The sequence below is a fragment of the Triturus cristatus genome, chromosome 2_1 (genome assembly GCF_964204655.1).
Source record: "Triturus cristatus chromosome 2_1, aTriCri1.1, whole genome shotgun sequence".
NCBI classification, from domain to species: domain Eukaryota; kingdom Metazoa; phylum Chordata; class Amphibia; order Caudata; family Salamandridae; genus Triturus; species Triturus cristatus.
In genome coordinates, this window is record NC_140581.1 from 985885550 (window position 1) to 985910697 (window position 25148).

Sequence of the window (25148 nt, forward strand, 5' to 3'; positions counted from 1 at the left end):
CTACATTTTTCACTGACCCGAAAGTTGCCCTAACATTCGCCAAACAACTGCAGAAATCCCCCCCAAGGGGCCGCTGCGCAATGTCCAAAGATGACTGCATCAGCGACAATGACTGACTTTGAAAGCTCTGTTCCCAGTTTTCATATGTACTTTGTTATCAATTTGTGGCTGTGTCTAACTGCATCTCCTGCTCTCAACTCTGTTATATTGCTGCCTTTTGTATCTTGATTATTGCTCCCCTCTGCAATCTCGAACGCTCGGCTACCCTGCGCTAAAGGCCAGGGGGGTAACTGGCTGAACCCTCATACCCCCCTTGAACCTCTCACCATCCTGATTGACGCCGATACGGGGGCACATATTGTTTCCAAGCTGTACAGGGCGTGCGCGGCGCGGGTCCCCTGTGCGGATGATCGTGCGCGGGAGGAGTGGGGGACAGACCTTGGTAGGCCTATCACGGACGAACAATGGACGGCATGTTGCAAGGTCACCGACACAGTGTCATTGAATAGCCGTCACAAACTCCTACATTATAAATTCCTACGCCGTTGGTATATGACCCCGGTTAGACTCCACGCCATTGATCCCGCGCGGCCGCACGCCTGCTGGAAATGCGCTGCACCACATGCCGATTTTGCACACATGGCCTGGACGTGTCCGAGACTGCAGACATTCTGGGCTCAGGTTCACAAGATCCTAGAAGAGATGCTAGGGCTTACACTCATTCCCACTCCTGAGGTCGCACTGTTGGGTTATACGGTCAATTTCCCAAAGAATGTCCGTAAACTGGCCTCTCTAGGGCTTCTTCTGGCCAAGCGGGAGATAGCAAAGCACTGGGGGAGGAAGACAGCTCCCACGTCCAAGACATGGCTTACAGCCATGGCTTTCTGCAGCACGAATAGCGAGATCTACTCTAGTCTCCTCCCAACGATAGCGCGTCCTAGGGACATCTGGGGCCCTTATAAAACATACATTGCAGGCTTGCCTGGCTCGACCCCGCCATCCCCGAATCCCGGAATAGCTCCCACTGGAGTGGGGTAGGTCGTACCAACCCACTATTACGAAGATGTAGGGGTCCTGCTGGGGTGTCGACGCGGGGATATTAAGCTCCTGGGGTCAGGTACTGTACACCGCGTGGCGTTTTCCCATGTTAGAAATGAGGGCAGGGGAGGGGGACGTCTTTAGTACCCTGGAGACGGCTCACGGGTCAGGGACCCCCCTGGTTCAGGTTCGGGCAAGTGTTGATGATGGATTGGTAGATGGGGTCTTGTTGTCGGTTGCATTCATGATGTGGTATTGTTTATCTAAGGACCGGAAATGTCACAATGCTGCCACTGATTGGTTATTTGTGTATCGGACAGCCGCAAAATCTGTATTATTTGATTTGTCTAATTTCAATAAAAACTTAAAAAAAAAAAAAAAAAACCCTCATACCCCGAAGGGATAATTCCTGTGCTTGTTCCACACTCTACAAGTTGAGGCACCTTGGGCGGGGGGTGGCTTTAAGCTTCACCTAATTGGGGGGGTTGGAGTGGGGGGGGGGGGGGACACTGGTTGCCCTATGGGGGGTTTGCACAGGACACCTTGACTCCTGGGTTTTGTTAAATGGTTACTTTCCCTTCTCTGTAAATATTGCATTGATTGCATTCACTGGACAGCTCACTGCATTTCTTGACACTTGGTTCCTCGACATGACTACAGACATTGCCACCCCCACCCTGAAGCATGGCTGAAACCACCTTCCTGTCTTGGAACATTAGAGGCATGAATGATCATCGAAAGGCGCGCCTCATACACACATACCTTAGCAGGCAAAATGTGGACGTATGTTTCCTTCAAGAAACCCACCTCATCTCCACCAACGCAGACGACTCAGAATGTTACACTCATATATGGAGACTAATATCCTTCATCGGCCCCCTCCCACAGGTATGGGGTGGCGATTTCAACATCGCTCCCCTGGGGATCTTAGACCGTTCGGGTGGTTCCATACAACACCCGCAGGTCACTGCTACCCTGCGCGCCATCACAGAAGACAACTTGTTGCTCGATGCTTGGCAACACACCCACCCAGATGCACGTGAGGGCACTTGCGTATCTAACACACATGGCTCCTGGTCTCGCATCGACCGATAGCTGATCACTCGCAATGTTGCATCCTGGGCCACGTCTGCGGACCACCTGGCCCATACCCTATCGGATCACGCCCAGGTACGAGCCCTTTAAGGCTGTGACCCGGGGAGAACGCATTGCTAGGCAAAGCGGGTTGCTTAAATCCAACAGAGGAACCTTGGAACGACTCGAGGCAGACATTAAACTGCTTGACCAGCGACAGGCCTGCAACCCTAACCCTACCACACTCGCAGACATCAAAGCTAAACTATTGGAATACCACGCAGAAGCCGAAAGGGAGGTTGCATTCCCAGGTAAAGAGGTCCAAGCCCGCTGATAAGGGTAAAGCGACCGCCCCGGATAAACCCTTTAAAACCTATTGAGAAAACCGCATGCCTCCTCATACATCACAGAGCTCTGCAATGAGACTGCAGGAAGGACCACGTCCCCCAGCGAGATCATCGCTAGAGTCTCCACCTTCTATTCTCAGCTGTACACTGCAGGCGCTACGACGCACCCCGACTTCATAGACCAATACTTTGAGTCGATCGAGTTACTGTGGCTCGGTGACGAGCACCGTGAGTACTTAGACGAGCCATTCACTACTGAAGAGATAGGCAAAGTTATCGCAGATTTCCCAGATGATAAAGCGCCAGGTTCTTGACGGGCTGATACCCGCATTCTACAAAGAATACGTGCCCCTTCTCATTCCCCACCTCGCCGAAATGTATAACAAATCATTCACCCGTGGCAGGTTTCCCCCTACGCTCCGCGAGGCTCTGATCACCCTCCTCCTTAAACCCGTCAAAACACCTGAAAGCTGCGACTCATACCGCCCCTTATCCCTGATAAATACAGACAACAAGATATATGCCAAACTACTGGCCAAATGGCTCCTCCCCCTCCCCCTCATGCCCCTGGTTGCTCGCCCAGATCAGTCAGGGTTCATACCAGGTTGCGCCACATTGCACAACCTGCGCACGATCTTCTCTGTAATGCATTAGATCAACCCCGCCTTGCCTGCGGTGGCAGCCCTGCTAGGCGCCACCAAGGCATTTGATACGCTAGAATGGCCCTTTCTCTGCTCTCTTTTTAACTGACTGGACTTCAGTCAGGGCTTTATCCAAAAGATGAATCTACTCTATATATTGCCTTCTGCACGCATTAAGATTAACAGGCAGGTTAACGACCCCATCACCATCACCAGGGGCACCAGGAAGGGCTGCCCGCTATCCCCAATGCTTTTTGCCATTGCCATGGAGCCCCTCGCTGCATGACTATGTCAACACCATACCCAACGGTGCATCAGCTTATCAACCCGCAGTCTGGTGACCTCCATGTATGCGGATGACGTAGCACTATATATCAGCGAGCCACAAGAAAATCTAGCTCCAATGACGAGAGAGGTTATACGTTTCGGCTGCTACTCTGTGGTGCAAATAAATTGGGGCAATTCCGTCCTCTTCACTCTCACCGACGCAACTCTGACCTTCCCCACAGACTAAACGAGAATATGGGCTACGGGTCCAACCAAGTATCTTGGCATATGGCTGAGCAGAGACTTAAAAGAACTTTGGAGAGCGAAGTTCGACCAAGCTATAGACTGGCTTGAAACGAAGATACTAGCATGTAAAAATCTCCCAATCTCTCTGGCAGGCCGAATCGTGATCCCCAAAATGATTGTGCTGCCCAAATTTCTATATCTATTTTTAAATATTCCGATCCCCCTCACCACGCAATTTTTAGGTCTCGCCTGCGTGGGCTGCCCACATGCACAGTCTCGCTTGTAAGATTTTACGTTTTTAAGTATTTTCTGTAAAGGGATTTAAGCCCCGCCCCTCCTTTCCATTGGCTGGCGTCACCGTTTATGCTAAACGGTGGCCAGCCATTGGAAAAGAGCTGGTAGTGACGTTTTCCTTTGACTTTTTGAGCCGTCCCATTTGGACGGGCTCGTCTGACTTCCGTGTGTCGTGAAAGCTTTCTTATCTTTAGGGGGCCAAACACATGGCCCCATAAAGATAAGAAACCTTTTAGCAGGCGAGGCTGTCCAAGTGGAATGGCAGAAAAAGAGAAAGGTATACATCATGGCGAGCCCTTGTTCCTCGTTGGTTCAAACTGCAGTTAGTGCTCATGGGCCAAGCTTGACAGACTGGAGGAATGTTAACCCTGCCAAGGGACTTCCAGCACCATATAGGTTTGCTTTGCCATTATCATAAGATTTCAATTGGCTGTTAACTTATATTTTAGTTTAGATTTTCCAGAGACTTCCTCACACTATTCCAGCATAATTAAATACTAATATTTTTTTCAAGGCAGGCAACCTTCCACCCGCAGGCCTGCACCGAGCACAGAGACACTGCAGCGCTGTAATCGAAAACTTAATAAAATGCCTAGGTTTAGGATAATATTTTACTTTATTTTTCTTTAAATTGACGCGGTTCACTTTATATCCATCTCCTGGTATTACGTGTCGTTATTGGAAAAGGCTGCGGAGAACAGTCGAGGGCTTGTACTGCAGAGTAAGGCAGTTGTTACTTCAGGTTTTGTTCGGCAACAAAATAAATTGAGCATAGAAACTATTTGTCCGACAATGTGAGCAGCGTTCAACATTCCACAGCTGGAGAAGAAAAGAAAATAGCAGAGCTAAAAGTGAGAGGCATCGGGTGTAGAGCCCAGAAGGAGCGATTAATCCAGGCACATATTAATCCTTGGGACTGCTGTTCAATATGCCAGTTGTATCCCCGCAGTATCCTGGGCGCGAGGGAAGCGGTGCTCTCTGGGAAGTCATGTGCATTGTCACTAGCAGTTCATCATGGCACAAGGAGCGTAATGGGAACCAGATGAGCGAAATTACTGCTGCAAAATGAGCGCTGGCGGATATCGGCTGGGAAGGCGCTGAGCCCCAGACTCTCTGACATCAGTGCCTCGCGTGGGCCTGCGGCTTGAGTGGCACTTGTCATTTCCGGTGGGCTGCAACGGGGTCAGTGCGCTGTTTGTTAATGGGCCTCCCAGATGAGAATACAAGGGTTAGCACAAGCATCCAGATACACAGAGGAGGAAACCGTGGTTTGGTGTTGACACAGAGGCAACAAGCTCCAGGCTAGGAGTTCTCAGAGTACATTTTATATGGAGCCAGCTTACTCGTGGAACAGGGCTTTAAGTGGGCTGAAAAAACTGGGGGGTCTCTCAAAGAGGTGTGCCCAATGTAGCTAAGGACGGGCTTAATACCAGCACGTACTCTAAAAATCTGTGCTTAGCACAGTGTGCCGCCCGACTGGTATGTTGCTGTTTCTGTCATTGTATCCAGATATATAATGCAACAAGTAACATTATACCTACAAGCCAAGTCTATTGTCTTTGTCAATGGTTGTTAGTTGCATAAAAAAAGCTACAACTATGGCTTCATTGTATATAATATTGAAAATGCATCAGTTCTGCAATGATGATACTGTGAAAGAACTATACCAAGTCTCTTTGAAGTTAAAATAAAGGCAGTGAAGGGTGGTAGTGCTGCAGAGTTGATCATTTTCACCATGAGGGCGAGGACAACAAGCATTGAAAATGCAATAGGTCTCGCCTTTGATTAAGTTAATGCCATTTGCTTTGCTAATGGTATTGTATAGCAAAGCAAATGGCTTTAACTTAATGAAAGGAGTGACCTATTGCATTTTCAATGCTTGTTTAAAAGGCTACTCTCCAACGTGATCACCCTGGTCTGGGCGGGCCGCCAACCCAATTGCATTGCTTATGACATCCTAACACTTCCCTCCTCCTGTTGTGGAATGGGGGCCCCAGACTTCAAACTCTACGCACACTGTGCTCAAGCCAGCTTCCTTCACTTCTGGCTGCCCCCAATGCCCTTTCAGCCACACATGGCGGTTGAGACGGACCTGGCCGCCCCAAGGCCATTACAAACTGCTTTGTTCCTACTATACAAGGCCCCTCGGTACGAAATTAACACAGTGGAGTGTGTGCGCTGGGCATGGGAGGGGGTCCGTAAACACACAGGGGGGCAAGGACCTACACGGGCCAGCGATGAAACTTGCGAACAATCCTTCCTTCCTTCCTACCTTTACAAACTGCTGGCATGGTGCGCTGGGCCGCGAACCTGGGCATGCAAACTAACGCTGATCTCTACCCCAACGGCAGCTTCCTCTCTCTTACCGAGCGTGCAACACCGCTTGACAACCTACTGTACTATCATATCAGAGCGAATTGCAAAACTGCCAACACCACATTCCCAGACACTCCCCAGCCAAATGCCTCACTGGGATACATACACTCAGCTACATCCCCACGCAAACTTGTCACGAGGCTATATGCGCTCACATCAATCGGCTTACCCTATTGATACAGAGCGCGCCCGTTGCGCATGGGCGGCCGACTTAACTGATGGCCCCTCACCAACACAGTGGCAATACTGCTGTAACCAAACAAAACGACTCTCTCCCAACTACCGGCTGTGACTCATTCACTTTAAATTTCTGCACCAGCTCTACCGCACCCCAACTGCACTACACAAAATGGGTCCGTCTGTAAACACCAAATATGCGCGCTGCGCGACACCGGAAGTGACATTTACGCATTTGGCCTGGACATGCACCAAAATAGCGGAATACTGGCAGGAGGTATGCACAATTATCAGCGACATCACTTCTGAACCCATTACGCCAGACCGACTCACTTGCCAAGGTCAGTCGCAGACTGACCGCAATGTTATTGGTTTTGGTCAAGCGCCGGTTCAGCGATACACTGGGGCCGCAGACCAGCGCCGCAACCCAAACACTGGCTAGCGTATGCAGCATACTGCCAGACACACCTAAGATTTGATGCCCGCGTCAAACAGACCACACAACATTTGGGCCCCCTTGATCTCTTATCTCCACCAGACTGCTTGCTCTGAGGTGCCTCCCGAACAGCCACCTGCCCCCGCGAGCCAGGCTATAAATGACACCCCAGACAGAGTTAGCCCTGCTACATACGACTAGCCCACACCACACCGTACACGCAAGTCAGTAACACTCCTGCCTACAAGTCAAATGTATGCCATGGTCATTGTATTGTCTAAGTTCCGATGAAATGTCATTACTTACTATATCAAGATCTCAAACTGTACAATCGAATGCATAAACTGTATCATGCCTCAAGTTCAATAAAGGTTTTGAAATAAAAAAATTAACAAAAATCACTCTATCTCAACACCTACAGACACAATAATGAGTGGGGTGCAGAGTGGCAGCACTACTTAGGGCACCTTCCTTGGTTTTTTCTGCTGTGGAGCTTGACCCCCCCCCCCCCCCCCCCCCCGCATTACATACTCCTCTGCCTCCACTTAATGTCTATTGTATGTCTGCAAGGACGGGGGGGGGGGGTGAGATTTATTGCTTATCTTGTACTTGTTGAATTTAAATTACAGAGTAGTGCCTTTTTTGTTACTGTAAAAATGGAAAAATAAAGTTTAAAAAAATTCAGCTATTAGCGTGTCAATGAAAGATACTCTAATAGTGGCTTGAAAAATAATGGCAATAACGCCCCCTACTGTAGCCTCTCTCTCCAGTCCAAGTATATAATAATTTTCTGGCAGAGCTAAAGTAACTGACGGAAGGGTAGTAGGGCTCATACAGGTTTCTGTTAAAATACAGATCTCCGGAGATAGAGAAGAGATTAGATCCCAGAGTTCTGTTGCATGTTTTGGTACAGATCTTATATTGCAAAGAAGGCTATATGAACCTAAAGAAACCTGGGATGGTGCCGAAGATGCAATAGTCTCAGAAAATATGTTAACTGTGTCTTGACTGACATAGTAAGAATAGCATGGTTTACTTCTTGGGTATTTGCTTTTATAGTGTCAGATATGCAGGAAAAACTGCACATTTGAAAAGCCATAGGGCCCTCCAAACAGAGCAGAAAGCGCTTTGGGCAACGAGTAGCTAAAGAGGCTAGATGCAAATCTCTAAACTGATGTAAGGCTGTTGCAGAGTGGTAGATTCTAGTGGAATCACTAACCTCTGAATTGAAGAGAGCAGGAGTCCTGGCTCCTGGCGATGTTCGTGTGCAGACAGGCTTACTTTTGGTGCACTGGCGGCGCGTCCGTGTTAGCATCAACCTTTTATGTAAGGCAGCGTGAGAACACTAGAGTGCCAACAGTCAAGATGGCGGGCCGGAACCATGCCACCCACAACCAGCAGGAGATGAGGCAGCTAGAGCTTTCCTGCATCAATTGGTCAAAGACCGTGGCGGATGGGAAAGCTGATAGCCCACAACAAAATCAATGCTACCAATGAAAATCTGGCTACCAATATGGTCCAGTAGCATTGATTAAAAAGAGGGGGTACCTAAACAATTATTCTTTCAAAAAGCTGAACCAAAGAACGCAAAAGCATAAACAGGCCTGGGATATATCACCTGAGAGACACCAAATAGAAGTTAGTTTACAGCTAACAGTGCTTCTTAAATCCAGAAATAGATTACCAAGTTCAATACATAGAGAGAGAGATGAGCACACTGCCGAGCTAAAAATGGATTCAAGTAAACCTGCCGTGCACAGCCAAGCTAATTTTGTGAGCAATGTCTGCAGAATCCATGCCAACCTACTGGATTTCAGATTCGCCGAATGATGAAAATGCACTGCAAAGTCAAATAAACTGTGTTTGCTCAAATGAAATGTTTTTTTCAACTCGAGGTAAGCACTTTTTCGTTAGTTGCGTACCCGAGCAAAGCAAGAGAGAATCCTGTGTTCAATTTAAACATTTCAAGCGTAGGGTCAGGGGACCAACTGCCAAAGGTGAAAAACAAACAGGAGAAACTGTACACAAAACAAATACTTATTAACACCCGCCAGTCTTTGTCCCTCTCATTCTGGCTCGCCACCCCTATCTCCTAAGTTCTCGCCCTTTCTCTCTCGCTCATCGGATATTCAGTTGCACAAGCATGTAGTGCAGACACTGTATCTTACAAATAGCCACCAGGCTTCGAAATGATCCCAGGTACTTTAAAAAATATGTTCCTTATAAAAATAGGCCATAAAAAACGACTAACGCAGGTAGAGATTGGCAGCACACCATGTCTGCAGAAGTGCAACATGCCACCTTTGAGGATTTCTCAGGATGCACAAATCTAATTTACCTAAAACAAGTGAATCATCCCATTTTGAAAGAAAAGCAACAAAAAAACTACTTTCAAGAGGCTTCAACCCATGGTTATCTCTTCCCTTTAAGACTCAAAGACATATTTGTCTCAAAGAAAGCAAAAGAGTTTTACTGGTTAACAATAGTTCCATACCATGGGTATTTAACAGAACCACAGCCTTAGATTAGAGAAACTTAAAACACAATGTATACAGTACAGGGTTCTTTAACAATACTGTTTTGCGTGCTACAGCCATCAAATTGCCTGTGTCTTCACAATAAATCTAGACAGAATTAGTCCTCAATTTATCCAAGGAAGATCATCTCTTAACTCTATATTCAACAGCATAACGAGAACCCAGTGAAAGAATTTACTGCTCTCTCATTCACCGTTAAAGACTTGCTTCCTCTTTAGTTCCCATAGCTGGCTAGAAAATGCCTCCTCATTCTCCTACCTGGGGTTAGTTAATGGTTACCCCCCATCACCAATTTTTTGGGGGATAGGAACGTTTGAATGCATTGAAACGGAGAAACATAGTCACACTTTCCTTCCCCTGGCAGAATCTCATGTTTGTGAGTCTGAGGCATAGTCCATTTTCTGTGTGCCTTATTCTCGAAGTCTTTCCCTTACCCAGCCCATCCAAATTCAAAACTGGAAGCAGTGTCCCAAAGTCATGTGCAGCCTAAGACAAACATGGTAGCTAGGAGGTTGCCCACACACTAATAAGCAAGGAGTCAGTAAGGGGAATACAGAGTTCCATAAGAAAGAGTAGAGCCCCTAGATATAGCTAAGATGCTGGGGACAGCAGCATGCTGCCAAGTTCCAAAAGGATTAAGCACTGTTTAATTTGGAGTTTGCTTGTAACTTCACCTTGAAAGGAATTGTAGTTACTGCTTAAGTAGAGTTTTACCCTCCTTTCAACCAATAAACCCATTTCCTATAGTCAGATTGTAAATGTTACCCAGTGGTTACTCCCTTCCTAACCAAATGGATTCTCCAGCTATCCAAATTAGTCAACCACGACTGAGCTGTCTCTTCTAGATGGAGAGAAAGCCGTGACAAAATACTTAGCAGATTGTCTTCCTTCAGCTGATAAGTGGCTGTCTAGAACATTATTTCCCAGTGAGAGTAGGAGGAGTTTTCCTTATTTTCTCATGCGATTCGGTTTTTGTAAAGGGATCTATATATTTACCCTGACAACAAACTGGAATATTTTTAAGAAAAACGAATCTCTGTAGCTTAGGTGCATCCACCCAAATACCAAATTGAAAGTAAACAGTTTTTGGCTATACCACTTCCCACCATGCATGCAAGTGAAACTATGCCCCCTTAGGTAGCCCTGAAGTTTTTAAGTTCATAATGATCACTTTTTGTCTTATGAAATTAATTCCTTGTGACGAGGGCACTTGTAATAAGGCGGATGAAATATCAGTCATGTTTGTAATGGAGTACCATTCATACAAAAGGCTAAACCCCGGCCCTAATTATTTAAAGTTGTGTATAGTGAATCTTGACTTGACAATTTTTCGATCTTGCTCAGATGCAAGTAAACATTCATTAACAACTCATGGGGAAAAAACATTTAACAGTGCTCCATTTTACTCGTCTACAGTTCCTGTTGAAAACATTTTTAACCTATTCCAATACGGCACTGAGCATACCAAAAGGCAAACTTAACTCACATCGGTTTACTTGTGTGCATTATATCCCTATGCACTAGTAATAAGGCAGACAAAATATCTGTCACATTTGTGAAGTAGTACCCATCCTCCATACTCGGAATTAGGTATACTTTCATATACTGTGGTGGATATGCTCTAGACGATCTGCACATCAAGGGGTCTCCTTGGTAATACAAAAACAGAAAGAAAAGTCCTTATATTCAGTCTTGGGTGCTCCCTTGGTGCCAAACACTCATCCACCTAGAGTATCAACTCCCGAATGCACCAAGGTGATTCAGGTACCAATATAGATTAAAGACACCAGAGCACACCATACATTAGCAACACGGATAGTGGTGGTGTGGACACGCTGTTTTGAACGTACGAGAACTCCCGATGGAACGTATCATGGTTCTACTAGTAGAATAGATTTGGAAAGGAGGACGGTTTTTACACGCGGAGTGCACAGATTTTAACTTTGGCACCAAAGACGCTAAAATGAGGACTATTAGACTATAGAACTTCTGGTCCGTGTGATTATATTTTGGAATTAGAACAACGTGCTGTGTTGATTGGAGATACAACTTTAATAATATTATATTAGCGAGCCTTGAGAAAGCCCTGATGTGCGAAACGCGCGTCGGCTGCGGCAATATGTAAAGAAATAAAACTTGAATTTGAAATTGATCTACAGCGATACTGGACTATGTGGGATTCTTGCGTACCTGATCACATTACTCTCCATGGTGAAGAATGCACACAGGATAAAAGTAACAAATGCATGGTTTGTTCTGGTGTCTTTAATCTATACTCTGAATTAGGCACTGAATCATAATGGAAAATGGAAGAAACGTCATAACATTGGATTACTTACATTTTAATTAAACACAAATTAAAAAAAAAACTGTCAAATAAAATAAATTGCTGCTAGTATGTGGGCATGCTACAAAGTGTTATCACCACAAAAAGAATAAATTCAGCAGGGGGCAAACTTCTGGATAGCCCGAACACCCTAAATATCAGGCTTGAATGGGTGTACATTTTAAGATTACCCATATAATTATACTCCTGTTCTATATAGTAGTAAGGCTGCATTAGATTACACATTACTGCCAATAGCATAATCTGGAACTAATCTGCAATTGATGGTCCACAAGGGAAGAAAGTGCTAATTTTCCACTGGTTCTTTGTCTTCGTTGTGCTGAATGTAAGGGCCCTCCTCTGAAGAAAATTGGAGGCAACATCGGAATGATCTACTGACAGAAAAGAAAATGGTTCATCAAAATAGCTGCCCGATTTTGGCACTGGAAATATTCTGAGTTTGTGGTTCTTCCATGTGAAAAACTCAGCTCAACAACAGGAGAAAGCCTGAGAGTCCAGTACTGGCACTAAATGATCTTGAATCATAAACACAATTTGGTTCCAGCTCCAAATTTAATTTCTTGTGGTTACATCTCTTTACAAAGTGCACTTGGTTTACAGAGTCCACGAGGAAGGAGCATGTTAAAAAGCATGTTGCATTAGGAGATGTAGGGGGTCATTACAATGGCGTAATGATCGCCACCGCCGAGCCGGCGATGGCGACCGTTACGCCATCGTAACGAGTAATACCCCACGCCATATTATAATGGCTGGGGGTTTCGCGGCGGACGCAAAGTGTGTCTGCTGCTTTTCTGCCAGTCAGCAATCGTTCCGATTGCCAGCCGGGCGGACTTGGGCCACTAATATGGTGGCGGTGCCTAGCAAGCACCGCCATCGATATTAGGATGTGTGCGATGCCGCCATGGAAAGGCTGGCGGGGATTTGCTTTGGGGGCCCATTGCGGGCCACTGGGGCGGTGGGTGGGGTGAGGGGTGCACTTGGGGGTACCCATGGTACCCCCCTCCGTTTCCATGCAGAAGGTGGAAGGAACCACGCAGTTCCTGCCACATTATGCATGGAAATGCACAACATGGCAATTTGACATTGTGGCGGGTGCTGCTGTAAGGAGCACTCGCCGCAATGTGACCGCCAGGGTGGCAGTTGCATCCTAATTCGCGGTGCGTGACCACCGCATGTCAGGTGGCGGTCCCAACACCACGAGGATGGCAGGCGGACTCAGGTCCGCCCGCCATCCTAATCGACCCCTTAGCTTGAGGTCCAACCTAAGAAGAGTTATTAGCAAAAATTTGGATGGTAAAAAACAGGTACAAACAGTTGATTTAGGAAACTAAAAGATCACATGCTGAACAATGGATAATTATAGGAAGCGACAAGGGCAAAAAATATTCTGGTAGTTTATCAATGATTTTGATTGAGTGTTCATAAATCGCTTAGCAAATAATGTCACACCCGGGAGCAGGATTGGATATATAGTATCATCATTATGGATTGACCCTTCCCTAGGAAAAACAATGTAATTATCATACAGTACTATAGACCGTGTTCCTAAATCATATTTTGGAAGTGAGAGACTTATAATGGCCATAAGTTGTCTAGTACAGACGGTCCTCATTGTGCCAAAGGAATACCGGGCTCACTGTTTAAACCAGATGGGCAATATTAGGTGTTCCGTTTAGCTGCACATTTTGTAGCATTTTAAACAGTTTTTATTACAAACTCCTGTAAGGGACCCAGGCTGCACCCACTGTGCAAGCAAGGCAATGCACTTCTCCACCTGGATTACAAGATGCAAGGCTTCTTATGGAAGGCTCTGAAGCTTCGGTGAAAGCTGAGAACCTTCTTCCATTTTATAAGACTGGATTTCCTGCTAACTATAGAATGATAGATTACATTCTGGCTGTTTTGCTGCTTGCTCACCACTCCATTCACGCTCTGGAAAAAGGCGTTTTCTAGCATCATAGGTCACCGAGACAACAGGGCACTGCTTTGGAGAACATTGCAACTACGCAGAATGAATAGGTCATCCAAGCACTTATAATCCGTGACTGACAGTTAAGCTTGGACAGGGGTCAGAGTTTCCATCCGAATTTCAGTACACATGTTTTGAAATAGGGGTACACTCCTGAATTTTAACCTCTATACTGCTGAATTAGGCCACATCCCAAAAAAGGAAAAGGTATTCCCATGCAACCTGGGACACCAACGAATCAACATTTTCCAGTATGCAGATCATACTGTGGTGCTGGATCGCACAAGTGTGAGGCTGCAAAGATCCTTGGTTTATCTGTAGGAATACAATTCAAGCACTAAGCTTATTGTTAACAGCAAGAAAATAAAAATTATTATTTTTGATTATAGACACAAACCGGATGGCAGGTGGAGGATACAAAATGAAACCTTGGATAATGCACTAACCAATTAAAGGGATGTATGATTAAATGACGCTGCTTCCTCAAGATATTAACTGTCTGAACTTAAAACTAAGATTCTACTTTGATATTTGCTATTGGTGTCTATGACTCTCCCTAGTTAAAATGCCCTCCCCAAATAATGATCATAACAATTAACTACTTGTCCTAATTATTATATGACCTATTAGCATTTTCTGTAAACTGAATACTTGGCTAGAAAGGGCGCTGTATGAAATTTGTTAGATGGGTCTTTCACTAATTAAACTCAACTAGCTGTGCTCGGTTGCCATTGGATTTCAAGTTGCTTAGGAGAGATTTAGTGAATAAGGTCATCCATCTCAAATTATTAAATGGTGCAAATGACTCTTTACCTTCATGGAAGGTACACATTTGAAATATATTGCACAGGATAATGAAGCCCGAAGTAGCATAATGTCTTTATAAGATTTTAAAGAAAAAGTAGTAAATCAATTACAAATAAAGTCCAGATTGCTGGATTATGACAATTTTTGGAAATAGAGATGCAACCTATATTATACCATCATGCAAAGTAAGTAAGGTGGGTGCTAGATGAGGCAGCAACACAACTGTGTCTGCTAGAAGACAAAGCATAATGTATTTGATATTTTTAATCCTACCTCTGAGAGAATTAGGAGGAGACTGGAAAGAACATTCAGATATTTAGGGTTTAAGCAGACTGTCGTAAATCTGAACTGTCTTCAACACATATCCTATGTGTTTGTAAACCATTAAATGCAATAGATTGGGGTTTGAATTGTGATGAACTAAGTGTTTTAGCTAGAGTAGCAAAATCCTCAGAAGTGATTAGAAAGTTTGATGGCTAATAATAATAATAATAATAATAATAATAGCAAGAGAGTTGACACTTGAGATTTTAAGTATAATTGAAATTATTGTGTATTTATTTGTGAATTGTACGTCTTTTGGAATCATTTTAACCCCTTCTGTGCCATGCCCTTTCCCCCTCCTGTGCCGGGCGTTACATTAGTGGGCGGGTTTCATGACGAGATAGTCTCGTCATGGGCACAGCGCGACCGTGCTCCATGACGAGACTATCTCGTCATGGGCACTGAAGAGGTTAAGTAACTACCCGCTATTATAGTGAAAAAATATATTTTTGTTCCTCTACAGACCTATACTGATTTCCAGCAGAAAACACTGCCATGCAATATTTGCACCAGATCGCACCAAAAAAGAAAAATAGTTCTTTAGAATAAAAGAAGGAATACAGAGTGGAATTACTACGTCTTCTTTATGAGATGGCATAAAAGACAGATAAAATGCTAGTTATCATAAGAGGCCTGTTTCATTACATGGACAGACTCTAATAACATCTTAAGTGTCTAAACAAACAGAGTGCCTAATCAAAAAGAGCAGGGCTGCAAATAAGGGTTCTACTGAAGAGAAGAAAGAGCGATGGGGAGTGTGGGGCAATTGGAAGATGAGCAGCAAAGTTTGGGGTTCCGTATATACACTATCGATAGTTAATAAGCAGTAATGCTTGTTCCAACAGGCTTTGTCATTCTCAAAGAAGCTTAAATCAAAAAAGCTTTCACCAGCATTCCCTAGCAATAGGGTGCCAGCGGACCAAGCTTGTTTAAGACAAGATTTATTTAGGCATTCAAACATACAGCTTTACACAGAGCATTCAAATTATTAATGCATTCCAAATTTTAAGATTTACCTTCAAAGCACAAAAAATGCAGGCATCTCCAAGACAGACGTGCCCGGTCAGACCTCGCATGCTTCGGCGAAAAATTTCCAGCTGCCACAGGACCTGCAAGTAAGCATTATCGAAGTTACAGCCCGCAGACAATAAAGTTCCACCTCCAGTGTAACAACAACCTATTATTTACAATCAATAAGGCAAATGTACCCATCCACACAAAATCTCTTGTATTTGAGGAAAAAAAATCCTAAAAGGGGCTTAGAACACACCCAATCCTAACCTGATGTTACCATTCGTTCTTTCCAATGTCGCTCAAATTTACATGCTTCTGATTAGTCAGCACGTCCTCCCTTCCTGCTCTGTTTGCCAGTCTACGCCGTGGAGCTTGGCCTAAATACAGCTTCCGGTCACTGGCCTGTGTCCTTTCACTGGCTACACACTCCGAGGGTACTCTTTTAAAATTTCTTATTGAACATTCCATACAAGTACAGCTGCAGGCCGCCCCCTCTCCTCCCAGCATGACGTCACTGCATCTTCACCTGTTCGCCCTCCTCCCCTGTTGCTGTTCCTCTCCTGTGTGTCTGCTAAGTGATGTTAATGGCTGTACTGAAGGGCTGTCTATTGCATGCCTTGCGCAAATGGAGCTTCGAGCGGTGCTACAATGGCACCTTTTAGCTTTGCAGGCACAAGGACATGTTCATGTCAATGCCTCACCAGTGCTTCATCGACCCAAGCAGGAGGGGCTTGTGCTTGATGGGGCACAGTGCCAGAACTGCTCTTTCCCTTTAAGGCGGAGAACCATTACATCTTATTAATACAACCGTTTTTAATCCCATTCTGTGTCACGCTAGCGGCTTTTATCGGTTTAAAATAGTCAGCAGTTATATACTTGAGCCGCGCCGTAGACCACTTAAGCGCGTAAACTCAACATGTTGAAATTACGGTATTTTATTACATCCTATTTTTTTTTTTTAATTTAATGCATCATTCAAGCCTCGGCATAAAATCAACATGATGAAATTACGGGCAGATCACTTAATCTCCCTGCCCGTCCCCACCACCATCTCCTGCCCATCACAGCTTGCCCCCGCTGACCTTCCATTGCTGTCCACAGATCGCCCTCCTCCTCCGACCCTTCTTTTCTCATTGTTAGCCTTGGCCTCAGCTCAACATCTTGTGATTTCAGGGAAAGCACTTAATCCCTAAACACAAAAAGCATTAGCAAAGCCAATAGGTTTTGCCTCTATAAAATCTAACAGTTTTGTCAATGTTTTTTAAAGACATGTTGCACAGCGCCGCTAGTTGTCTTATAACATGGCTTTAGGTTTTTCAAAGAAAAAGAGCTATCACACGGACAGCGTTGACGTTTAGAAAACCAAAATTCATTAAATGATACATTTCCAAATGTGGGGGATCAAATGGTGCTGAAGCAGATGTGTATGAGTACTTAAGAAATATGTTTTTATTAGAGATTACTCTTTCAGAGATAAAGGGGGATGTCTTTCAGCTTACTATACAAATTGGCAGATCCACAACACACTTGATCAAATCAGTAAAGGGTTAGGCAACAAGGGAGAGGGCAACAGCCACAGTGGCCAAAGGAACTGATATTTTGTATATCTATGATGTTGAAACTCCCATACATGCACTCACATCAACACTAAAACCAATCTGGTTTTGCCTTTGTAACCTATTGACTTGGCCAATGTTTTTTGCCGGAAAAAATGAAGAAAAAAAAAAGACATGGTGAAGCTAAGTATTATGACTTCAAGCTGCAGGGTCATTCACTGGGGTTGCTTACTTACATGATGGTGTATGTTTACACATGCACCATATGCAGGCGCGCCTAATGAAAGTGGACACCATTTTATTTATTTATTTAGGCATCCAAGATGGCAGACTCCTCTTGGAAAGGAAAATAAAAAAATGCATTTTCATTTGTGCAAAAGCGCTTTTCTGAATGCGAAGCGACCTGGCAGCAAATGTAAGCTGCTGGGTCCTCAAAAAATATGTAAAAAGTACTTTAGGGAAGGGTGGGGCAGCAACTAAGGAGAGAGACTGGAGGTGGTGAGAAGAAGAAACAAGAAGTAGGCAGCAGGGAGCAATGGACGCCCTTTATGATGAAGGGAATGTGGATTTAAAAAGCATGGGGGAGAAGATAGCAACACTGAGAACAATGGCGAGAGGAGAGGCTATTGAATGGTGAAAAAAGCACGAGAGAGAAAGTGGGGGTGCAACATGGGAGTGTGGGGGGGGATCTAAGGAGAAAGCAGCACTTGAGAAAAAGTGTGGAAAACACAAGCAGTGTCGTGGATTGCTTGAATAAAAAATAATTTACCTAAATGAGATCAGTTAAAGTATACAAGTCAGCCAATCGAAAGGATAGTAAAAAAGTCCATGCTGCAGGAGAGGGGCAAACACAAGACAAGGAAGGCAAGGCAGTGCAAGAAGGAAACAAATGAGTGACAATAATGCCTACCAACGGGCCTGCTTTAAGCGCACTGTAAGTTTTTAATATGGTCCTCAAAAGGTCGTACACAGATAGCTAAAAGCGGTCTGAAGGCGAAACCTAATAACTCTCAAAGCCTTTGTTTAAGAGATATACTCTAAAGAGACTTATTGCTCAGTACTCTATCAATGACAAATGTCACAGTGTCACTTTATAGCAACAAATAATGGGTTCTGCTGCTCGGGCAGCTTCAATAGCCACAAAACAGCAATGAACAGCTACAGCCTTCAAGCTGCTTTCAAGTCATGCTGCACGGTCACTCCTTTATTGGCTGGACACTATATTTTCAGTCCTAGGCTTTTATTAAAAATAATAATCCCTGAATTCCTGTTGTCATATTCCTTCGAATCAAGTGAACCATGTGCAAAATCAAGGTAACAATGATTTATAAAAAGAATCGTTAGGACTGAAACCCTTATGTCCTGTTGACATGAGCCCGACCCAGAAAACCTAATTCACCACCCAAAAAAAATGTATTCAACCTTTTCTTTTTTTCCTTTTCTTTTTGTTACCACCAGTGTTCAAGCACCATGTACTTATTTGTTATTATATTTATTCAGTAGAACATACATAACAATATAAAACATAGTCAAGGTAGTTCCATGAATGTCGTTCTCCACATTTCCCAGATCATATGTAAAGGTAAACTTTTACTTACCATTACATACAGCAGATTATATGCCGTCACAGGAAGCATATGCAGATGTACAATCATAATGCAAGCACAAGCTACAATCCTCACAGTTTGCTGTATACCTGCGTTTTCATCATTCAGTTCGCCAGGTCTGCAACACTGGTCACATAGGCATGTAAAGATGGCCAAAAGTCCCATGGGCGAGACAGAAGCGACAATATTCACACCATACAATTCTGTCATTTCTTCGCAAAAAAACAAAACCATGTGCCTAAGCTAGTCTTTAAACCAAGGACTTCTCTTTCCACCCCACATCATTGCAATTCTACGTCGCCCAAGTATCATAGCTATCGCCACCTGTTTTCTGTAGTGTGACGGGCGCCTGCTACATAACCTAGGAGGGCCACCATAGGAATGATAACTAATGTATTGTCCATCATTATTTCTGATGTTCTTAATCTTGATCAGAAGACTTCAACCTTTGCGCAACTGCAGGCCATGTAGGAAAAAAAACAACATCAAGGATAGAGCATCCATTGCAGGTCGAGATTTAGGACAAGCCATACTTAACCATCTGTACCTGGGTGCAGAATACTCTGTGCAATAACTTATAATGTATCACTCTATATTTACCAGTAGGGAAGACCTCTTTAGTCTGTCTACAACAGTGGAGCCCGTGATGCCGACACCCAGGTCCTGGGCCCAGTGCTGCCTGGCACACGTGTCCACTTCTCTCATCTCGTTAAGCACGGAGTGATATAATCTAGTGATCAATTTGGTGGTTCACAGGCTGTTCAGGAGGCAGAAGTGTTCCCATTCAGATGGCTCTTCTGGGAATGTGGGGAACAGTTTCTGCAACACATACACTAACTAATCAGCAAATGTAAGAAATGTTTGAATAGGGAACAAATTACCTATATATCTCATATTTTTCTTACGTAGGACGGGGTCCACCGTGGAGTGTTAGACATATGCGTATATAGGTAGTGGGATATGTTCCCTGTGGATGAATATCCATTCCTCGCTCCAGACCGTATTGCGGGACTTACCTACAATTATGTATCCAATGGTGTACAAATTGAGCCTGCGCCACTGGTTGGTAGATTTCCAATTGTAATCTCAAAGCCGCCCTTATTATATGGTAGCTGTAGCTTTGCCCAACTAATTCTGGATTGAATGAATGAATGAATGGAAACTTGTAATCGCGCTACTTAGCCCGAAGGCATCAAGGCGCCTAAACAAAACAGTTCGAAAAAGAGGCAGATCGTATCTAAGCGTAGGCCTTGGCAAAAAGCCAGGTCTTAAGGGCCTTCCTAAAAGCCAGAGCCGATGGAAGAGATCTTATCTCCAAAGGCAGGGAATTCCACTGCCTGGGAGCAAGAGTTGAAAAAGCTCTACCTCCCCACCTAGCCTTACGTATCCTGGGCACTGAAAGCAGAAGTTTATTTGACGACCGGAGAGTTCTGGGGGGAATGTAGGGGACCAGCAAATCCTTCATACCCCCAGACCGATTGGTTGCCAAGGCTCTATAAATCAAAGTCAGGGACTTAAAGGATATCCTGGACTCAATAGGGAGCCAATGCAAGGTCCTTCTTGCCTGATGAGTCTTGGCCCGTTTAGGCAGGTCCAGGACCAGTCTAGCGGCAGCGTTCTGCACCATCTGTAGACGGGTCACCAAGCCCTTATTGATGCCCAAATAAAGAGCATTGCAATAATCAAGTCTGGACCCAATCAATGCCAGGACAATTTGTTTCCTGGCCTGGAAAGACAGATAGTGCCTGATCCTCCGTAAAATGTTTATCAGTCCCCAGCAGGTGGAGATGGTCCTGCTTACCTGTTGATCCATCCTCAAAAGGGGATCGATCAAAACGCCCAGATTTTTGGCCAGGGTCGACGGTGTAGGGCACACCCCCATAGAGGGCGGCCACCAGTCAGCTGACCAGAAATCCTCCTTTCCCCCGAACACCAGAAACTCTGTCTTATCCCCATTGAATTTCAATGAATTACCCACCATCCATTGAGCGACTGCCTTCAAACAGTTTTTAAAATTGGAGGCAGCCTGGATAGTGGGTTGGGTAAAGGACAGCAGAATCTGTGTGTCGTCAGCATAGGAGATAACCTCCATCCCAAAAGATCTAATAAGCCTGGCCAGTGGGGTAACATAGATGTTAAAGAGGGTCGGACTTAAAGCCGACCCCTGAGGGACCCCACAAAGCACAGGAAGGGATGGAGACAGAAAATCCCCCAGCTTTACCCTCATGTAAATTGACATCCTGCCCATGCCAATTCAGTCATGAGTGTCTGTAGTTTGACAAAGAAGGCCCTGTTAAGTGATATCTGGATTTTCTACAAAAAATACAGCAGCTTTGGAAGGATTTGCATTTTTATTAGCGATATTCAGCCTTCCATAGTCAATGGCAGTTTGATCCATTGTTTTACATCGGAAAAGGTCATGCTTATACATTTTCCATAGTTCTCTGCAATGACAGTGGGGATATCTCTATACTACATAATGCCCAGGTATCTAAGTGGATCGGTCTGCTACTGCAGTGGAAAATCTAAGTTTGGCTACTGAGTATCTTCTGTCAAGGGAACCATTATAGCCCTTGTACAATTTATTTGTATTCCCGGTCATCTACTAATACCAATAATCTCTTGAATCAAAGAGTTTAAATTCTGTGTGGGGTTTTTGATCAATAGCAATAGGCCATTTGCATAGAAGTACAGAAGCAAATCCCTCTTGCCCACTATGATTCCCCCGTCATGGAGATGTTCTTGCAATAAGCATGCCAGTGGTTCCGGTACCATATCAAATAGGAGCAGGAACAACGGGCATCCCTGTTGATTATCCTGTAGTATGGTAATCAATTTTGGCCAGTGGGTCAGTGTATGGAATTTTAATCCATCGCAGGAAAGCCCGCCCCACCCCCATACGCTCCAACACACAAACCATTCCTCAAAATCAAATGCCTTCTCGGCATCCCAAAAACTCACCACCACTTCTCTTTTTGGGTTCATCTGATGAGTGAAAGCACACAGTGCGCACAAATTATCCGCTTTGGCCTTGCCTGGAATGAACACAGCTTGGTCCAGCCAGATCAAATCTGGAATCAGCTGCAAAAGTCTGTTATCTAGTATTTTTGTGAGGATTTTGCAGGCTACATTTATCAAGGATAGGTGGGTGGTGGGGGAGAGATCGGAACTACAAAGTTCTGAGGGTTTACCAGGCTTTAATATCGTAATCACTATCGCTTCACACGTGGACTGTGGGAATCTGCCCTTCTGATACGCCTCCTCATACACTTCTAATAGAACCAGGATAAATTCATCTGCGTAAGCGTCACATAATTCCACCAGGAGACCATCACTCCCCGGCACACTTCCATTTCTCTGCAGCTTGATCAACTCCCCGTATTGGGTTGACAAAGGGAGGATCTCTAGTCTAGGTCCAGCCACGCCAGGGTGGACATGTCCCGGTATGCCTGTATATTCCCTGAAGTCTCAGACATTCTTGAGTCAGAGATCCAGGCAAGGTATTCTGCAAAGAGTGCTAATTTCACCATCAGTAATGGGTATTTTGAGCACATTATTAGCTGCCCAAATTGGTATAATAAACGCAGCAGGCGTATGTCCGGGCTGTTCCCCCTCCCCAAAATGTATTTCTGCCGTGTATTTACTAAGAAAGTGTGCCTCATGGTCAGCTAGCTCACGAAACACTTCGTGTGTAGTTGTTCAAAACGTAGCAGGTCGTTATATATCATATTGTTGCTCTAGAAAAGCAGTTTCACTTTCCACCCTAAACAGCTGTCCTTGTAGAGACTTAAGGACCAGGCTTCTTTTGGCTATGCATTCCCCTCTAACCACAGCCTTGTAGGTTTCCCAAAATTTCCTCATAGACTTATCCGACCCCTTATTTATAGTAAATTAGGACTCAGTGGCCTCTCAAATCTCCTCCCTTAACACCTTACTCAGCAGATTAGATTGGTGTAAATGCCATATATGCTCCGGTTGCCACATACTTGTTATTTCCAGTGTCAGCAACACAGGAGAGTGGTCTGAGAGTGTTCTAAGGTGTGTTATTTTTTTGTCCAGCCCAGTGTGTCGCAAGTGCCCAACCAGAAATCTATACTGGAGAAGGAGGAGTCGTGGACAGAGGAGTGGAACATGTAAACCTTTTCCAGTGGATGTCATGCCCTCCACAAATGTACCAAAATGGACTGCAAAATTGTGTTAAGTAGGGAGTTTCTTTCTGTGCTGGTTGACTAGCAAGTCCTTTCATGCTGTCTAATGCAGGATCTAGGACTAGGTTGTGGTCACCTCCCCATTGTAAAGTAAGAGTGTCAAGCAGCTGAGACTTTATCATAAACTGGGGGAAGAATGTAGGACAGGCCATATTGGGTGCATAAGAGTTAATCAGGGTGACCTGCATTGTCTCCAGCAATCCCTGCATTGTACGGCAGTGGCCATCTATCAGAAATCGTCTGAAGGTGTTCAAACTGTACTGAGTTTTTAATTAAGATCACCACCCCCTGGAAGTACGTGGAATAGGATGCAAACTATCTTGAAATTGAATTACCCCAAGTTGTAGCAAAATAAGTTGCCGGGTTTTAAGTGCATCTCTAGCAAAATGGCCACCTCCATATTGTACCTATTGCAGTATGTTAGTATCGGACTACATTTATGTGGGTTACCCAGACCCTGAACATTCCATGTAGCAAAATTCAACCGTAGGGATGCAGCAGAAGCTTAATCCGCCCCAGTCATAGCACTTAGCAAGTAGCCATGTATCGAAAGCCGGTAGCCTCTCAGGAGTCTGTAAAACAATATGGTAATTATGCATGCAACCTTTACAATAACATGCCCCTCCTTCCACTCTCCACCCCCCACAATGGACCCCAATCGAGCAGAGATGTCCCCGTGAATACCATCTGAACCACATAGCACATAAAAAAACTTAGTTAGAACTATCTTATGCGTCTCCCTCCAGGCATGTCCAAGGGAGGGCCAAAGTGTTTAGTTTACAAATCGAATGTCCATCTAGAGCAAATTGGCTGTGGGTGCAGTGCATAACCGGAAACAATGTCTCTAGATCTCCCCACTTCAAAGGATCACTGGGCTGGCATATTTCAAGCGCCATCAGTATCTGCCAGCGCATTAAGTCAGCAAAACTACATGGTCTGGCGTACAAACATAGTGCGGTGGGCGACCAACTCCATTCCAGAGCATGCCACTTACGGATTTCATTTGAGAACACAGCTAGGAGAGCTGTATTTTTCTTTCAGTAGTTTATTAAAGAAGGAAGCCGCCCCTTTCTAATCCGAGAAAAAGTGTGTTTTCCCTTGATGTGTGGCACGCATCGGTGCCGGGTATAACATGGCATACATTTTTCTCCACTCCAGCAATTTTTTTTTCATATGGGGCAAATTTTCGTTGCGCTTCCTGCACACTCTGCGTGAAGTCAGAATAAAATGCTATAGACAATCTGGCATAGGATTTTTTGTTTCCTCAAGCCAGTTTTCGGATTTGGTATTGGTCATGATAGTTGAGAAGAGTGGCAATGATTGGATGTGCACCAGCAGTTAAGACTGCTGATCTGTGCCTAAGATGTGCTACAGAATTAGTTTTATGTAGTCTTCTGTCTGCCCCGCTCCGGTTGATTCCGCAAACCCAATGATTCCACAGGAGTGAGCCTCCAAGTGCATGTTTCAAGCTCCACCACCACCTCTTTTACCACTTTCTCCTGCTGTGACATATTGTCCTTTGGGTCAGACATTCTAAATTCGGCCATCTCAATCTGTTTCGGTTGTTTATCTAGTCCTGGTTTCATTTGGTCTATTCTGAACGTCAGGGAGTCTATTTTGAGGCAATGCATTTTAGGCTTGCCTTCATCTCCAAAAGAAGAGAAGTGGCCCGCCGCGTTCATATGCTCTTCTCCACCACTGGCGCAAGGATCATCCCAAGTCTCCACTTCATCCAGAGTATGGCGGCTAGTTTTCCGAAACTCAAAGGTGGATCTGGTCTTTTTGGAATCGCTTTTTCCCCACTGGTCTTAAGGACCATCAGGAGCAAACACTGATGTTACTCAGGCTCTCAACACACACCTGTCTCCACAGCGCTATAGAAG

The 25148-nt window shown here is 44.7% G+C and overlaps 1 protein-coding gene across 1 annotated transcript in view; it reads right to left on the reverse strand.

The window, feature by feature from the left end:
- Positions 1 to 25148, reverse strand: part of USP53 (ubiquitin specific peptidase 53) — a 260171-nt gene that overhangs the window by 182470 nt on the left and 52553 nt on the right. The window contains exon 2 of the mRNA XM_085634305.1: positions 15897 to 15989. Within this exon, the coding sequence (XP_085490431.1) occupies positions 15897 to 15989 (93 nt within the window). The remainder of the gene's footprint in view (positions 1 to 15896; positions 15990 to 25148) is intronic.